Source organism: Sinocyclocheilus rhinocerous, unplaced genomic scaffold (assembly GCF_001515625.1).
Source record: "Sinocyclocheilus rhinocerous isolate Xijiao unplaced genomic scaffold, SAMN03320098_v1.1 scaffold362, whole genome shotgun sequence".
Classification (NCBI taxonomy): Eukaryota; Metazoa; Chordata; class Actinopteri; order Cypriniformes; family Cyprinidae; genus Sinocyclocheilus; species Sinocyclocheilus rhinocerous.
The window spans coordinates 735,572-752,477 of record NW_015639507.1 but is presented as its reverse complement, the minus strand read 5'-3'; the positions used below and the strand labels follow the sequence as shown (position 1 = coordinate 752,477).

The 16,906-nt window shown below is 35.6% G+C and overlaps 1 protein-coding gene across 3 annotated transcripts in view; it reads right to left on the bottom strand.

Annotated features, from left to right (window-relative positions):
* Positions 1 to 8,324: 8,324 nt before the first annotated feature.
* Positions 8,325 to 16,906, bottom strand: part of LOC107751184 (claudin-19-like) — a 13,872-nt gene continuing 5,290 nt past the window's right edge. Inside the window, exons 2-5 of one of the 3 annotated variants that reach the window (XM_016566829.1) lie at positions 16,141 to 16,305; positions 15,556 to 15,640; positions 14,886 to 15,032; positions 8,325 to 9,228 (exon numbers count right to left, since the gene is read on the bottom strand). In XM_016566829.1, the coding sequence (XP_016422315.1) occupies positions 9,180 to 9,228; positions 14,886 to 15,032; positions 15,556 to 15,640; positions 16,141 to 16,305 (446 nt within the window). In that variant the 3' untranslated portion in view covers positions 8,325 to 9,179. Of the gene's footprint in view, positions 9,229 to 10,295; positions 10,389 to 14,536; positions 15,033 to 15,555; positions 15,641 to 16,140; positions 16,306 to 16,906 lie in introns of those variants that run through there. The other 2 variants (XM_016566830.1, XM_016566831.1) reach the window with 2 other exon arrangements.

Genomic DNA, 16,906 nt, shown 5'->3' with positions numbered 1-16,906 from the left:
GCGTGTCATCCGGATAGCCGGTGATGTTAGCGACCAACAGGAACAGTCTGGTATGGTCCTCGAGAGTCTTGCCTTCCTGTTCCAGCAGGAGGAGGAGGAATTCGGGGCGAGTGAAGGGATCCATGGGGTAAACACAACGGAAAGAAAAACACTGAGGAAAAAACGGGAAACAAACGGAGGGGAAACACGCAATTTAAACTGTTTTTGAAGTTGGTTATTCTGTCACGGGCAGGGTGTTCCAGAGACCAGGCAGGCAGATAACGAGGGGCAGACAGGTGAGCACAATGAGGTGATTAACTAATAACGAGAACAGGAACAACCAAATAAGGACACAGAGGGAGAGACCACAATCAACAGTCCACAGGGGTGTGACACATATATCCTTCATAAGGCAATCTATGTGCAATATGCTTACATCAAAATGAAGTGTCAAGGCTCCTGTGCATTTTGTGTTGCCAGTGTAGAGTGTTTTAAATCAGTCTGAGGTTCCATTTCAGGTAGGATATTGCCTTAAAAGGCAGCTGCCTATACAGACAAGACAATGTTTTGGAACTAATTCACCTCTTAATACTCTTGCAGAATATTCGAGGAAGCACATCGGATGACACTAGCAATAATTCAATGCCTTAACATGTCACTATGGTCATTTGTTTAACAACAGCAGTGAATTCTGTGTGCAACATGTCAGAACAATCAACAAATGCAAACATAAGACATCTTAAGAGAGCAATGAAGGCCTTTACCATTTAATCTCTGCGACAGACACTAAGTGACCCATTTCTGCCTCAACTGTGTGGCACGCTGCCTCTCTTGACTGCCAGCGACTCAAAAGTCCTCCTACCCACTCATGACTCACACAGGATGAGAGGAAGAGGAGGCAGAAGTCTGACAGCCTCATTTTCAACCTCACCTGCTTTAAAGAGTTAGTAAGCTCCCTTTACACTGATGCGAAACCAAGTTCATGACTCCGTCTGTAGCGCCTCCGGTTGCGATTCGCACAGGGGAGTCTGACTCCAGATCAGTATTAAAGACACCCTCCACTGGGGAGCTCGGTTTTTGAAGGAGAAAGTGTGACGAAACGATCCCGCGGGCTTTAAACTCGGGGTATCAGGATGTGTGTGGACGCCGTGGGGTCTAATTTCTTAGCGTTTCACGGAAACAGTTGTCCAAGCACAATGTTAATGATGCAAAGTCGGGGTCATGTGGGTGTCATAGACACGCCAACAGCGCTGAACTCAGACGCGTCTCGCAGAGATCTGAGGACAGGAGCACTAATAGGATTTCCAGCGCCTTCCGTTTAGCGTGAAGATTTTCTGTTTCGAGTGGGTGAGTGTGTGACACACAGAGTTGATTGTGAAAGGATTTTCTGTTGGTTCTGCTGACTTTGAACAACATTTAAATCAAATTGATGAAAATACACTCCATTTCAAAAACTAGTCAGCTGTCTTTCTGTTTACTGGCTAAATAGGCAGCTATACCTTTTAGACAGCATTCTGAGCGAAATGGAACCTCATAAGTGACTGATGTGAATCTATCTATCTTTTTCACTGAGCTCATTACAGTGCATTATGGGATGGCCTTCACTGCAATGCTGCCATTAATATAGCATTAATATATTATGCTATATACATTAATATAGCAAAAAAAAAAAAAAAAAGCTGTTTATGTAGGTAACTCACAAACATCTGGAACAGAGTAATACTGTCAATTCAACTAAATCAATAAGATTTTTACCTTTTCTGAAGAGTTACTTTTCCATTGGAGTTTGCCAAAGTGTTGCTATGCAGTTGCTAAGGTGTTCTTAGTTTTTATCATGTTGCGATGACATTGATAGGATGTTTGGGTGGTTGCTAGGGCATTGCTGTGCGGTTGCTACGTTGTTCAGTGCAAGTCTATGAGATTTTATTTAGTTATTTTATTTGCATGCAAGCCTTATGATTTGAGGTGTCATTCATGTCTGTAGAACTAACAATGCAAGTTATGCAAGGATTAGGAGTTTGTTCAAATCGCTGATTATAATTACAAGGAATAAAAGGTAATAGCTTGTCTTAGCGAACATCATTAATTATATTTCACCTTTCTGAAAGATTTCTTCAGTAATGTATTCTGGGATGTACACATTAGACCGTTATGAGCTTGAAAAACATAATTTTTAAGCATCATCAGATAGAAATAAATAACTTTCTTCCATCTATGCCATGTTCTTTCATCATTTTGATAACAGACAGCAATTATTGAAACACCTCTGCATCATCTATAGCCCATATTTCATAAGCAGTGTCTGCTTTATGAGAGCAGAGTGATGCTTAATAATTAAGCACTCATCTCAGTCATTTGTCAAAATGAGCATCTGCAGTCTGTCAGTAAAACGACTGGGACCTGCAGCGTCCTCCTTGTGTTCTCAGCATTGGGAAATGGGGCATTTCAAAGGTTCATCTCTTCAGACTGTGCAAACTCTTCCAAAATTACTACTGTCATTTTCCAGACACAGACTTGAAGCATCTCTGTCTTTCTGACTGTTATCGGCTGGTTGTGGTGAAGGATGATGTAGATGTAGGAAAATGCTGCCCCTTAGAGGCCAATTCTAGAGACTGAAATGACTTCATCTGAGAAACTGCAATCAATCAAACTTTTAACCCTCTAAGATATTATGTTTATTGGTGGAAGTTATAATAACACCCATTTATAAATTAAAACAGCTCCATTATCTACACACACATACACACACACACATTATTAATGTACTGTATATATATTTTTATATATTTTTTTTTTTACATATATAAACATTTTTCAATATACATATGCGCTAACAAAGTCAAAGTGAGTGAATCATTATATCCACAAAATATCACTATATCTTAAAATGAGGGCATATACTATATGGAAATGTTTATATTTTTTGCAATTGCTTTGAAGCTATGTTAGAAAAACTGTATATAGCGGCATGTATTTAACTCAAAGATTCCACAAAAAAAGGAGGAATAAAAAGCACAAATTTTAGGTAACACTTTATTTTCAGGACCAGTTCTCACTATTAACCAGTTGCTTATTAGCATGCATATTACTAGCATGTTGGCTGTTTATTAGTACTCATAAAGCACATATTAATGCATTATTCTGCATGACCATATTTTAGATCCTTAATCCACCCCATACCTAAACTTAACAACTACCTTACTAACTATTAATAAGCAGCAAATTAGGAGTTTCCTGAGGCAAAAGTCATAGTTAATAGTTAGTTTGTGACCAAATTTTTTTCAGTGATTAGAAGAACACTAGTAACTAATGGTTAAATGATTAAGAGAGTTGAAATACATTTGTGTTTATCAGTGAGATCCTTAATATGAACAAACATAATAACAACGACCCCCTCTTTGAATGGGAAAAAAATGATAATTGAATATTGAATGCTTCTAATTAATGTTCCTAATGTCACTAATGTGACTAATGTCATCTATTAGTCACATAATGGAATGCTAGCAGGAATTAATTCATTCATTGGGTGGAAATCTTTCACGCTGAAAGCTGGGCCTCACAGCACACTGGCGTAATGGAGCTGCGTTACGCTGCTGACTGGCTGTAGGCAACAGAAAAGCCAAACACTCATTCAGTCATTACTCTTAACAGGAGGGAGTATTCTCTCTGATGGATTGGCAACAACACAAACCAAAGAAAAAGAGGGAAAAAACGAGCAGAGTTCAAGCATGGTTAATGTCTTTGCAGCAAACGCTATACTTTCAAGTCAGACTCCCCACTGCTGCTGTAATTTTGAGATCCATTTTCAAGAAACAAGAAAACACTTGAATGTCAAACATACAAAATGGATTATGGACCACTGGTTATCGTTTGATTTTGATAAGGCTTTTTGTTTACTGAGGGAGTTAGTGAAGTGAATACACAACACCTTGATTCACTGCAATTAAATGGTCTGTTTAAAATCTGTTGACTGACACATCTCAGAGTAAATGGAGTGGTTTCATCCAATTCATTGCTCACAGTGTGCCACTCTTATTATTATAAAAGTGTTTTTTATCGCAAGTTTTATGGTCAACATACGTTTAGGCTGAGCATTTTCAACTGTATGACTTAAAATTCGCTGACAGGGTTCATAGTTAGCAAAAACTAAAATTGAATGTAAAAATAAACCATAAAAACATTTTTGTTAGCTACTTGAAATAAAATGAACATGATCTTTTTTAATTTCATCTAGTTGCCAAGGCAACATTTGTCATTTTAATTTAGTTTCACTTGATGTACTAAAATAACTACAAATAAAAACAGAAATAAAAATTAATAAAAACTAAAATGAAAATGGAAAATATAAAAACAAAACCTGATTCAAATTATTAATAAAAACGTCAAAAAAAAAGATAAATGCAAATAATAAAATGCAACTATAACTATGTAACTATAATCATGCATAGTTAGGAGGACAGTGAAATAAATCAACTTACCAACATTAAAAAGGAAGAAAAATATCCAATATATTTTTTATTGAGGTCAAAGGTTTTTTGTCCAGCTCCAGTCAAATTCAGTAATTTGGTGCAAATCTATTAATCTAAAACAAATGTAGGCCTATCTATTGCTTGGTTAAAGGTATTCTAATTCAATGTCAACATGAACAGTTGCATGATATGTCCTGACTACAAACAAACAAAAAAAAAAATCATAAAAAAATAAGTCTCATAAAAATGGGTTCAGCGAGAAAGGATCCATTGTCAATTTTTCTGTTCAGCCTGTGTCATATGAGTAATTTTGCAAGTTGTTGGGCCTGTGCAGTTCATGGTGGTATTTTAATGTTATGTTTTTATTTATTTTGGTACTTTTATGTACTTTGGTATTGTGTTGGTTCACCATTTGAAATCTAACGAAGCAAAACCAGTTGAGAACCACAATTTGGACTTAAATTAGGACGATTAACCTTAGTCAAACTAATCAAAAACAATGCTATTTGAAAAATAAAATAATAATTTTTTAATTATTTTAAAAAAAAATTATTTGCTGCATAATTCATACTTTCTTTCAAAACAACAATGCTAAACAGTAAAATCTTACATGCCACTATGCAGTTTTCACCTTCAAATATAATTCAACGATGTAATCTGTTAATGACCACTTGGGTGCAGCACTACTCTCATCAACATAAGTATTTTTTCTGAATGCTGTCTTGGCAAAGAAAGTTATGACATTACTGAACTATTCAGAAGAGGTGACCAGCATTGGACCCAACTGCAACATACCACTTAAGCTAAAAAAAAAAAAGAAAAAAGAACTTAGTTATAATTGTAAGGACAGTATCATTCACTGTTATTAAGAAGAAGAAGAAAAAAACTGGCACCTGTTCCCAGAAGAAATAGTCATGATGCTTTGGCAACGTGCTGTACATATTACAGGAACAAACCCAAAGACCATGATTACCTGTTTCAGGTGTTTCACACATTGATCAGACACCTGTTATATTTCTGCTTGATTTTCATAACATCAAGACATGATTAATAGTTGGATTATCATTATGTGTAGATGAAACATGAATGGTTAATTGTCTAGTTTAAAGGGGTCATATGATGTTGCTAAAAAATAATTTTTAGGAGGGCATGGACGAGTCTTAAATTTTATAAAGAATATCTCTTTGGATTTGAGACTTTAGTCTTTGCAACTTTACAGATCTTCTTTATGCACCAAGAGCTTGTAACACTCCAAAGAGAAAGGAAAAATTTAAATCGCATCATATGACCTCTTTAATAGTCTAATTTCTAATGATCTGGGCACTAAAAGAAATATTCACTGGAGAAATCAATATTATGGGTAAAGAACTCGTATTTTAGCTGGAAGCAACAGTTTGTAGTTAGAAACATCTTGATGGTTTTGTTTCTTACAAACACACAGCTTTTCACCTCACAAGACATTAATTGATGTGTTGTGTGGATTACTTGTCAGCTGTTTGGACTCTCATTCTGACGGCACCCATTCACTGCAGATGATCCATTGGTGAGCAAGTAATGGAATGCTACATTTCTTTAAATGTGATGAAGAAACAAATTCATCTACATCTTGCATGGCCTTAGGGTGAGTAAATTATTAGCAAATTTTCATTTTTGGGTGAAATATTCCTTTAAATATGAGCTTATTTGGAAATCAAGACTTTTGCAAACTCTTTGTTGTACTCTAATGTAGTTGTATTTAACCTATAATTAATAAGTTCTTGGCTGCGGTTAAATATTTAACATCATTCTTTGGTTTTGACATTTCATGTTCTGTAGTCAATGTTTTTTCAGACAGCTTTGGTGGATTTTGAACTAGAAGAGGATTTTAAGTGCCTGAACACAAAGTCTTTAAATGCTTAACTCATTTATTTAAATTATTTAATTTGTCAACATTATTTGATCCTTTTGACTGTTTACCCTGAAACTGGGATGGTAAACTGCACATTATGAAACCTTAAATGATATTTCAGGTTGTAAAATTAAAAACATGTGCTGGAAAACTGTTACAGAACATTCCGGAATAGCTGAGGTTTCACTCATTTTCTCTTTCAACATCCATGACCATGTGCTGAAATTTCCCCCAACGCACCCTGTGCATGTTGACAAATCCTCTCGAAATCATTGGATGTAGTTAAATGTGATACCAAGTCAGCAATCCACCAAATGCTTCTGAAAAGTATAGATTACAATGTGAGCATTGAATATATAAGAACTAAAAGCTTCTGTTTACGATTCTTGCAACCTTACAGCCTAGAGATTCATGCAACCTTTAGATTTCAGTTTACAAGTTTGAAAGGCAAAATTATAATTCAAGTAATTTTGGTCAGCATGAAGTGGACACATTGGACAATTTCACATTTCTTTCTTTCTGTTTCACTGTTTTAGCTCTAATGCAACAAAATATAACTGTAATTGATTATATAGTAGGTGAGTATTTTTATATAGTAGTAGGTGTGTAGAATGGATACTATATTTTATCTTAATTTTGCCACCACATATAGAATGATGAAAAAATGTAGCACAAGATTGCCTCGTAAACTAACACAATGTATAGTAGTTTTATCACTATTCTTCGTCTGCATGAAAATGCATACAAAATAAACAGTCGATGTTCACCATTTAACTTCCACCATGAATTCTTAATTGATGCCTCTAATTTGAAGTTATTTGCTAGCAATGTCATAGCAGTAGTATTCATTCGTGCATAATCAAAATGATTATTGGCATAACTTGAAGGCAGAGTCAGACTATACGATGTTGTGGTCAGGATGCTTTCATCAGTTACTATTAAACAACCACATGACTCTAGCATGACACTATCATAATTGAGACTGACAAAAGCATAGACCTGTTTCAGCCCTCATCCAAACACCGGTCGGAAAGATTACATTAATGACTTCGAAACCAGGCCAAGTCAGTCCAAACAAAACAGAGAGTCTATCTTTTGCTCAAATTGAGCACCATCAGGGGTCCAGACGCTCGGTCAAGCACGGCATTCATGAGGAAAAGATCATCCAGGTGTAAAAAACAGGTCTGAATCGTGGTGAGATACTGAGATGGGGGTGAGACATACACAGACATTCTCGGCTCTGATTTATCGTCTGGCTAGACTCGGTTTGAGCTAGTCTAATTGTTAATTTGGTTTTACATGCCCCATTTAATTGATGAACTGAAGTCAGAGAGTTTGATTTTTTTTTCTTTTTGGCCTTTTATTAATATGAAAATGGAGAAAGAACAGGAACTTTTGAAGACAAGATTGGAAAATGATGCAAACCAAGAAAATTATCCTCAAGGCATATTTAAAATTTAAATATAAAACATGCATAAAAATGAAAATTAGTGTTTGTAATATAATGATCTTAAAAACTTTTTTTTTCTTTGGCTTTCAAGTCGTTGTGAGCTTGTGTCATTAATATGTGATCTGCCCTGTGCTTTTGTTTTATGTTTTGTTCAGCACTTTGGTCAGCTGTGCTTGCTGTTTTTAAATGTGCTATATAACTTGAAACTAGATAATTATTTTCAAACCCTTCTGAGAAATTGGACTTCCAACTTTTGCATGTTACAAATATCCCACAGACTTACATTTCATGGATGGACTCTAAAGTCTAATGATAATAATTATAATTAAAAAAAAACAAATTAAAAAAATAAATACATTTTTTTATTAAAAAAAAAAATCTTTTTTTTTTTTTTGGTTTCCAGTTTGTTTGCTACTTTGACAGTCTTGGTCAAAAAAGCATTTGGCTTAGTCATGTGACTTACATTAGTCACGTGACAACACGCAAACAGCACATTACCCGACTCACACACACGAAAATATATCTTTGTATAGTTTATTTTATTTTAAAACAGATAAACAGAAAGCTTGATACATCATATGAGATGATACATAATTGAATATTAGGTAACATAATTGTTGGAACATGAACTAAAAAATTTCTAATGACAACCTACAGACTCCGCGACCACTTTAAAGACATTATTTGTGATAAACAGTGCCTTTCAATGCAGGCTGAATACAATTCACCAAGACAAATCATAAGTGCACTAGAGAGTTTCCAAGAGATTTAATTGTATCTGCCGCATGTGGGTGTTTTTGAACCAAAATCAACAGCGACAAACCCCTCAAAGTTTACGTACTATACATTTTATGAACAACAAAAAGAAAAGAAAAAAATTTGATTTTACCACGGGTAAAAGATCCATCTCACATACGCCAAGGTAGAACTATTAGCAAACTAAAAGACATTTGTGAGTCAAAACAGAGTTATAGCAAAGTATATTACACTGCACATGTTGAAGATTTGCATAATTATTTAAATGCATTATAATGTACCCTGAATCAATGATCTCCAGATGAGTGATATAGTTTTTCGGCAAGAATAACAAACTCCAACTGTGACAAAAATGACATATTTGTCGCACACGTTGCGATAATGCTGTTGTGGCTCATTCCTCGTCAAATTTCGGACATTTGTTTTATACTACAGTACAAAGTCATGTAGTTTGCAAATGCATTGCTTGGCTTATTGAACCTCTGCATTGTCTGTATTACAGGGAAACATGTCAGCTGGCTTTCTAAATCTAGCATAAGTTTTTTACTGGAGTTCTTTGCTTTTTTACCGAAAGAGAGTGTCTTGTCTGTTGTCAAAATCTAACAGCTTGTGACCCACGAAGTCGCCCTGTCCCAAACTACAAGTACTGCTCCCCTTTCTCTGGTGGAGAACTTTTAACATTTGCTCTGCAATTTAAAAGAAAAACAAAACATGTTTGAGTTACAAAGAAAATGGAAAGCAGATCCACGCTTTCAGATGTATTGCAATGAAACAGTCCATGCTTTGTAGGGTGTTTTCACGTATACTACAATAATACATATTTACAAAGATGGTTTAAGGTGTCACAAACAAAGAGGGTTCTAAAGTTTTGGGGGCCATGCACACAACAGATATGGGGTGACAGTTTTTCAAACATGTTTATTGATCAGATGTTGAAAAAAAAGGCACATTTTAAGTATATAGGGTGTAGAAGGGACATTTGTCCAATCATACAGACAAGTGTCCAAATTTGGATTCTAGGTGGGAGTGAGGGACACAGATACAGAAAGTGGAGCTTGGACAGTCCTCGAATAAAGGCAGGGAGGGTTGGTCAATCAGGGAAACTAGTCTCACTCAACAACTCATCCCTGAATTAGAGAAGAGAAGAAGACAGTCAGAGAAGAACAGCATTAGAGGAACCTGGGATAGAGACAATTGACAAGAGACTCTCGGTGCATTGGGTGTTAATACGTTATGTGGCACCACATAGACGTATGCTGTTTGTTAACATGGAAAACTGGATGATGGAAAAATGCATAGACTGCTTGTTTGATATGCCAACGACTTGAGATCTCAGAAGGAATATTTGAAAGGAAGATGAGTCTTGAGTTACATGTCATTTGCATGCACAGTGAAGTTTCCGTTAGTTAAGGAATGTTAACTTTTACCAGGTCCAAAAACTAACACCTCATTGGTTTTGGAGACAGGAGACAAAACTTTTACTGTCCACCAGTTTAAAACGATTTTTACAGTTGTTGTTTTTTTTTTTCCTTCAAATGGCCCCATTATAGAAAATCTGAATCAACAAATTCATTTAGCGGTTGTGCATGTTATTCCAGCATCCTATTTGCATACTAGTCCAACTTAACCAGTTCTATCCACCTTGTTTTTAACATAAGAACAGGCCTGGCCATTTGTAACTTAAAAGTGCAAGGCTTTTGGTGTCAAATTCAAATTCAAATTGCTTTGTCAGCATGAATGTAAAAGTGAGGGACACAGATACAGAAAGTGGAGCTTGGACAGTCCTCGAATAAAGGCAGGGAGGGTTGGTCAATCAGGGAAACTAGTCTCACTCAACAACTCATCCCTGAATTAGAGAAGAGAAGAAGACAGTCAGAGAAGAACAGCATTAGAGGAACCTGGGATAGAGACAATTGACAAGAGACTCTCGGTGCATTGGGTGTTAATACGTTATGTGGCACCACATAGACGTATGCTGTTTGTTAACATGGAAAACTGGATGATGGAAAAATGCATAGACTGCTTGTTTGATATGCCAACGACTTGAGATCTCAGAAGGAATATTTGAAAGGAAGATGAGTCTTGAGTTACATGTCATTTGCATGCACAGTGAAGTTTCCGTTAGTTAAGGAATGTTAACTTTTACCAGGTCCAAAAACTAACACCTCATTGGTTTTGGAGACAGGAGACAAAACTTTTACTGTCCACCAGTTTAAAACGATTTTTACAGTTGTTGTTTTTTTTTTTCCTTCAAATGGCCCCATTATAGAAAATCTGAATCAACAAATTCATTTAGCGGTTGTGCATGTTATTCCAGCATCCTATTTGCATACTAGTCCAACTTAACCAGTTCTATCCACCTTGTTTTTAACATACGAACAGGCCTGGCCATTTGTAACTTAAAAGTGCAAGGCTTTTGGTGTCAAATTCAAATTTAAATTGCTTTGTCAGCATGAATGTAAACAATCCAATATTGCCAAAGCTTCAAATTGTCATTCACTTCTAGTTATTTTATCTGTACAAAAACTGTCTGTTATGCTGATTGATATTGCAAACTGGTGCAATTCTGTTATCATAGTATATAGTCAAAATTGCAAGAAAAAGTAAGAATGGCTAGATATGAACTATAAAAAAAAAGTCAGAATTGTAAGTTTATATCTTGCAATTCTGACATAATTTCTTGCATTTGCGAGTTTATATCACGCAACTCTGGGAAAAAGTCAGAATTGCGAGATATAAACAATTGTGAGAAAAAGTCAGAATTGTGAGATAAAAAGTCGCAATAACTATTTTATATGTTTTATTCAGTGGTGGAAACGGGCTTCCTTGTGAATCCTTGTGAAAAGAAAATATGCATGTTGCAATTTAAGGTGAATATGTGTTGGTAAAGTGCTGTGCCATGCATGTTTGCACTAACTTGTATTTGGACATTTTTTTAGATTAAATACATGCAGAAAAATATGTCTGTGTAAATCCATTTTTATGTAAAATCATCCCATAGAATTAAATGCAGCAATGTAAAAATGATTTTATAATGTATGGAACAAATAAGACTGGTTTATGCACAATTTGGTCTGCTTGTGTTTCATAAATAAGGCCCACTGTCATTCATTTTTTTGAGGCAAACATACTTCCTTTCTATGCAAATGAGGTTAATTATAGAAAACACTGGATTCACAGATCTCACCGATTTAGCTAATGTTGAATGGATGTTATGTATTTATTTATTTTATGTTTAAATCAATATGTACATTTTCTAATGATAGTGGTGGTAGTAATTGTTGCCCTTTTTCTTTTAATCCCCCCCCCCTGTAATTATCATGGTCTGGATATTTTGCTCTCTTTGAGCCTTTGTCAGTGCACATTTTTGTGAATATGAGGCAAATTGTGATCAGCACTAATCTTGTGTGTGTGTGTGTGTGTGTGTGTTTTCAGCCATTGCCTGATTGGTTTAATTATTTTAGTAAACTGAGTCCAAATAGCATTATCAATTCATTCTCATTTAATTCTGAATGCTTTTCTGATGCATACTTTGGACTAAAACCAGTGCTGGACTTTCCCTCAAAAGTGCTTTATCTAAAAAGCATGTTTACAGCTTGCGCTGGACATTTTGACTCAAGTCAGCTAATTCCCAGTTCCCACACTGGAGCACTGGAACTCAATGGTTGTAAATAATGTCCTATGTTTCTAGTAGAATTCCTTGTACTTCAGTGGACGGTGGAATTGTCGTAACTCCTGGTCTCCTCAATGTGGTGTCAGTGTGACCATGGCTGTCAAGAACACACATAGCTGGCAAACAGAGCTCCCACCATGCAGAACAGAGCAGCCAATCAGAAGAGCCATGACACGTTTCTATCTATAGGCTATGTTCGGATTGAAATACTACTTGCTGAATCTGTGCTATATATACTGTGTATAATGCTTACTAATTAAAAAAATAATAATTTTATGTACAACAGAATGCATTATACATTGTCACATGAATGGTTGTTTTGCATTTTTTTTATCTAATTTTGAACAAAAAAGTATTTTGCTATTTGTGTCTGATTGAATAATGAGTCAAGAAATGTTAAAAATCCACTCAAGCTCATTGCATTGTGGGGTTTCCCAAATGTAGTAGGTAATCAATGTATTCCATGCATACTTTTCACATTATACTGCATATATCATAAGAGTAGTATGCTAGTCCAAACATAGCCGCTGTATGCCACATTGAATCACATTTCTCTTTTGACTTTATTTGCCTTTTGGTTTGTTAAAAGTCAAAATAAAGATTGTGAAATCTTTTATATCGGTTAGACTTTGTACCCAGATTATATCTCCATTCACTTTACATAATACAGTTTGAGTGTACATGGAAGTTTTCCCTGAAACCTTGTAAAATTAATAATAAAAAAGAGTCCAGTGTAAATTGTAACTTTTTAGGAATTTCAGCTTTAAATTGGTTTGTAAAATCTATTTTTTTGGCAAAAAATAGGATTCCTTAAAGGTGCTGTATCAACCCGATCTCACAGCAATTCATACATATTTGACAAGGTGGCTAATTCGTATGAATTCGTACGACCTCACTCGTACAAATTCATACGATTTGTGAAAAATCTTAAATATTTTACGAGGTGGCAAATTCATAGGAATTCGTATGAAGGACCAGACCTAACCCCACCCCTAAACTTAACCGTCACAGAAATCGTACAAAATTGTACAAGTGAGGTCATATTAATTTGTACGAATTAGCCACCTCGTAAAATACGTACGAATTGGCTGTGAGATAGCGTTGGCTGTATTGAATTTTTTGACTGTACTAAAAGCATAAAATATCATAATATGTTTGCAAATATTTAGAAAACATGCTAAGTTGACATAATTGTTTCTCAGAAAAACAATGCTACAGCCAGTTATTCGACTTCAATATGTGCGTTTCGTGTCGAAATGTCTGTTTTTGTTTTGGTGTGTGTGATTCCACCCGTTGCAAATTTATCCAATAGTATTTAGACACCCCGGGTTGCCAGTTGGTGGAAAACACAGTGCCTTGCAGCCATGGAAGCCTGCAAACGAACTGGGTCAGAGATCGCAGATTCTACCCGGCCTAAAAAGCCTCAGCGTCCATCTAAAAACTCTATAACCAGAGTCATATTAAAATGCGGATAAATCAACTCATCAACTTACAGTGTAAGGCTCGTCTCCTTCCATTGTCAATTGCACTCGTTCTCGTTGTGTGTCCTCAATCTGGCAACCCGCGTGAGCCTTGTGTCTTAGGGGGAGTTGGCGGGAGAAACAACTCTCTCCAAAAATTTGAATTTGGACTGCAGTACCTATTTAAACCACTAGTTGTCAAAATTACATACTGCACCTTTAAAGGGGTCCTATTATGCTTTTTCACTTTTTAAATTTTAGTCAGTGTGTAGTGTGTATGTTTGGGCATAAAAAAGATCTAGGAAGTTACAAATCTCAAAGTCCACTCCAAAGGGAGATATTTAGTTTTTAAAAATCCCTTTTCAAGAACTACAACGAACGGCTCGTTTGGACTACAGCGTTTGTTTTCCGGGCTTTGTGATATCACAAAGCGGCTCATTAGAATATCATTAAAAAGAATTCCCGCCTACAGAAATTGGAATGGTTGGGGGGTGGGGAGGGGCGAGGTTGTGGTTAGAACGCTTGGTTGAGTGAGTGCATCAGACGAGACGAAGAAGAAGTGCTGCTGCAGAGTTAGTGCATCAGAGAAAACGAAGAAGAAGAGCTGCTGTGCTGTAACTTCAAATTTTCGGCATGTCTAGAACAATTCTTACAAGTACAACACGACGTAGCTGGGCGCCGCGGAAAGACGCCGAACGGCGCCACCGGTGTGCCTACACTCATAAAAAAATTAAGGTATTTTAATAATGTAAATTATGTGAAAAATAATGAGTTTTCGAACCACCAAGCATGAGAGCATGTTCTAGTACACCCCCAAAACAAAATCAAGACTTTGTAAAAGAGCATAATAGGACCCCTTTAATAAAAAAGCTTATTAAAGTATGTTGGGAAAACCGTACATGTCAATAAAGTATAGAATTTCCACATTGTTCATGAAATTATAGCAAGATGCATGCTTATACAGTATCTCTGAAAAAAAGTACACAATCTTCCTTGACCGCAGGCCTACCTACACAATGTAAATATTTGTCCATGTGATAGTTTAGTTTGTGTGTTTTGGACCTGGATAAAACGGTCAGTGCGAGTGAGAAGGTGTGCTCATGGTGGGAAGAGCTCTGTCTCTTGTACCCGCTGCTCTTTACATTTACAGTTTCTCCTTTTCTGCTGTACTGTTATTTATTTATTTATTTATTTTTGGATTTACACGTACTCCCTGGCTGTAGAGGGTTGAGATTGCCGGTAGAACTGCTGTCCTCTTCTGTCCTTGTTAACACAGGAGCAGCAGAGGAATGAGCCGCCCAACATCACCAGGATGGCAGCCGCCCATCCGACAAAGAGGGCGGGGCCAAACTCATACCTGAAATATAATACATTGTAGTATTTAAAAAAATTTGAAACAGGATTTTACTCAGAAATTGCTTGTAAATTTCAATAATAATTACAAAGAAACAGCAACTAACACATTAAATTAAAGTAGAAATACTGAAATTGTATTTTATTGTAAAAGGTATACAATAATCTGTTCTTTGTTTTATTCTTAAGAAAATAATTTTTGCCGTGTTGGCTAAAATAAAATAAAAAACATCTAAATATTATAATTCATTTATTTTATTATATATTAAATTATATGTATGCACTTATATAATGTATTTATAATTTATAAATAATGTATGTGTATATTTATATGTATTATACATATATGTTTTATATGACTTTTTAATATAATTTTTATATTTTATTTTAATAAATTTTTATTTTATTACTTGTTTTTACCAGTGACATTTGATTGGTTCATAATTAATGAGAATTATATGTTTAACTGATAAAAAAAAAAAAAAAACAGTTTCCCTCATAATTTTAAAATCTATTAATGGTCCTACCTGGCGTTAATTGGCGTATTCGGGTCGAAGAAATGGTAGGAGACCTGTGTGGCGTACCAGGACACAGCCAGCAGCGTACACAAACCTAGACATGATAGAAATCACAGTCTTAGCACTGTCATTGAGTACATCTCTGTTTGTTTACTTTCAACCTTCGCAGAAAGTGCTAATGTGACCAGACTAGCCACTTCCTTTTTACTCCTGAATGTCAGATGGGTCAGAAGTGATATAGCGTCCGAGGACCAAAACAGACCTCAAGAATGTGGAGGCTAATGGAGGAATGTCAATTTATTCTCCAAAACTAAATGATTTACTGGACTGAGGTATGTGCGACACTGACCTAGATAACACAATTTACTCATTCTTAGCACAGTAACACTTGTGTAGAGAGTAGTAATGACTTTGTTTATGTTTTCGCTCCATGTTTCTTAGTAAGTTTACTGGTATGATCATCTCAAACCAATCCAGCGTATACGACCATTACAAAAAGAAATGGTCATGTTTTTATTAGAAAACACAATTTTACTTATTCTCACCAAACCTACATAAAAATGCAGTGTGTTTAGCCTGGGGTTGGAGTCTCACCTGAGAGCAGGAACAGACTCCCACCAGAGATGGCGATCTTGCTCTTGATGGATGGGTTGTTGTCACCCACCTTTGTGCATTTCATCCCGACCACACTCACAATGATAGCAATGAATCCCATCAGCACTGAGATCACCATCAGAGCTCGACACGTCTGAATGTGGACTGGAAAAAACACACATAATAGCAGAGAGTTTAAGTGGGAACTCAAAATTAAGGAATATTCATTCTGAGTAATTCTGACACACTGCAAATCATAATCCATTTTGCATGTATGTATGTATATATATATATATATATATATACGTATTTCATCTCATCAAGGCTGCATTTATTTGATCAACAATACAGAAAAACACAGTAAAAATACAGTTTTTTTATTTTAGTATACTTTAAAATGTAATTTATTCCTGTTATGCAAAGCTGAATTTTCATCACCCATTACTTCCGTGTCACATAATCCTTCAGAATTCATTCTAATATGCTGATTTATTATCAGTGTTGGAAACAGTCGTGCTGCTTAATACTTACTGCTTAAACTTACTTTACAGAAGAATTTGTTTTATATTTTAAGTTTAATTTGTCCATTGTCCCTTTTTTAAAGTACAGACATCTGAAAAGTACTTTTACAGCAGAGTAAAAATACTTCACTACTGTCCGCCTCTGGAACTACCAAACTTTGCTATAAGTTTGACTGCATCATATAGTAATTGCTGTTAATAGTGTTCATCGTCTGTTTGATTACGTCTTAAATTGATTTTTCCGT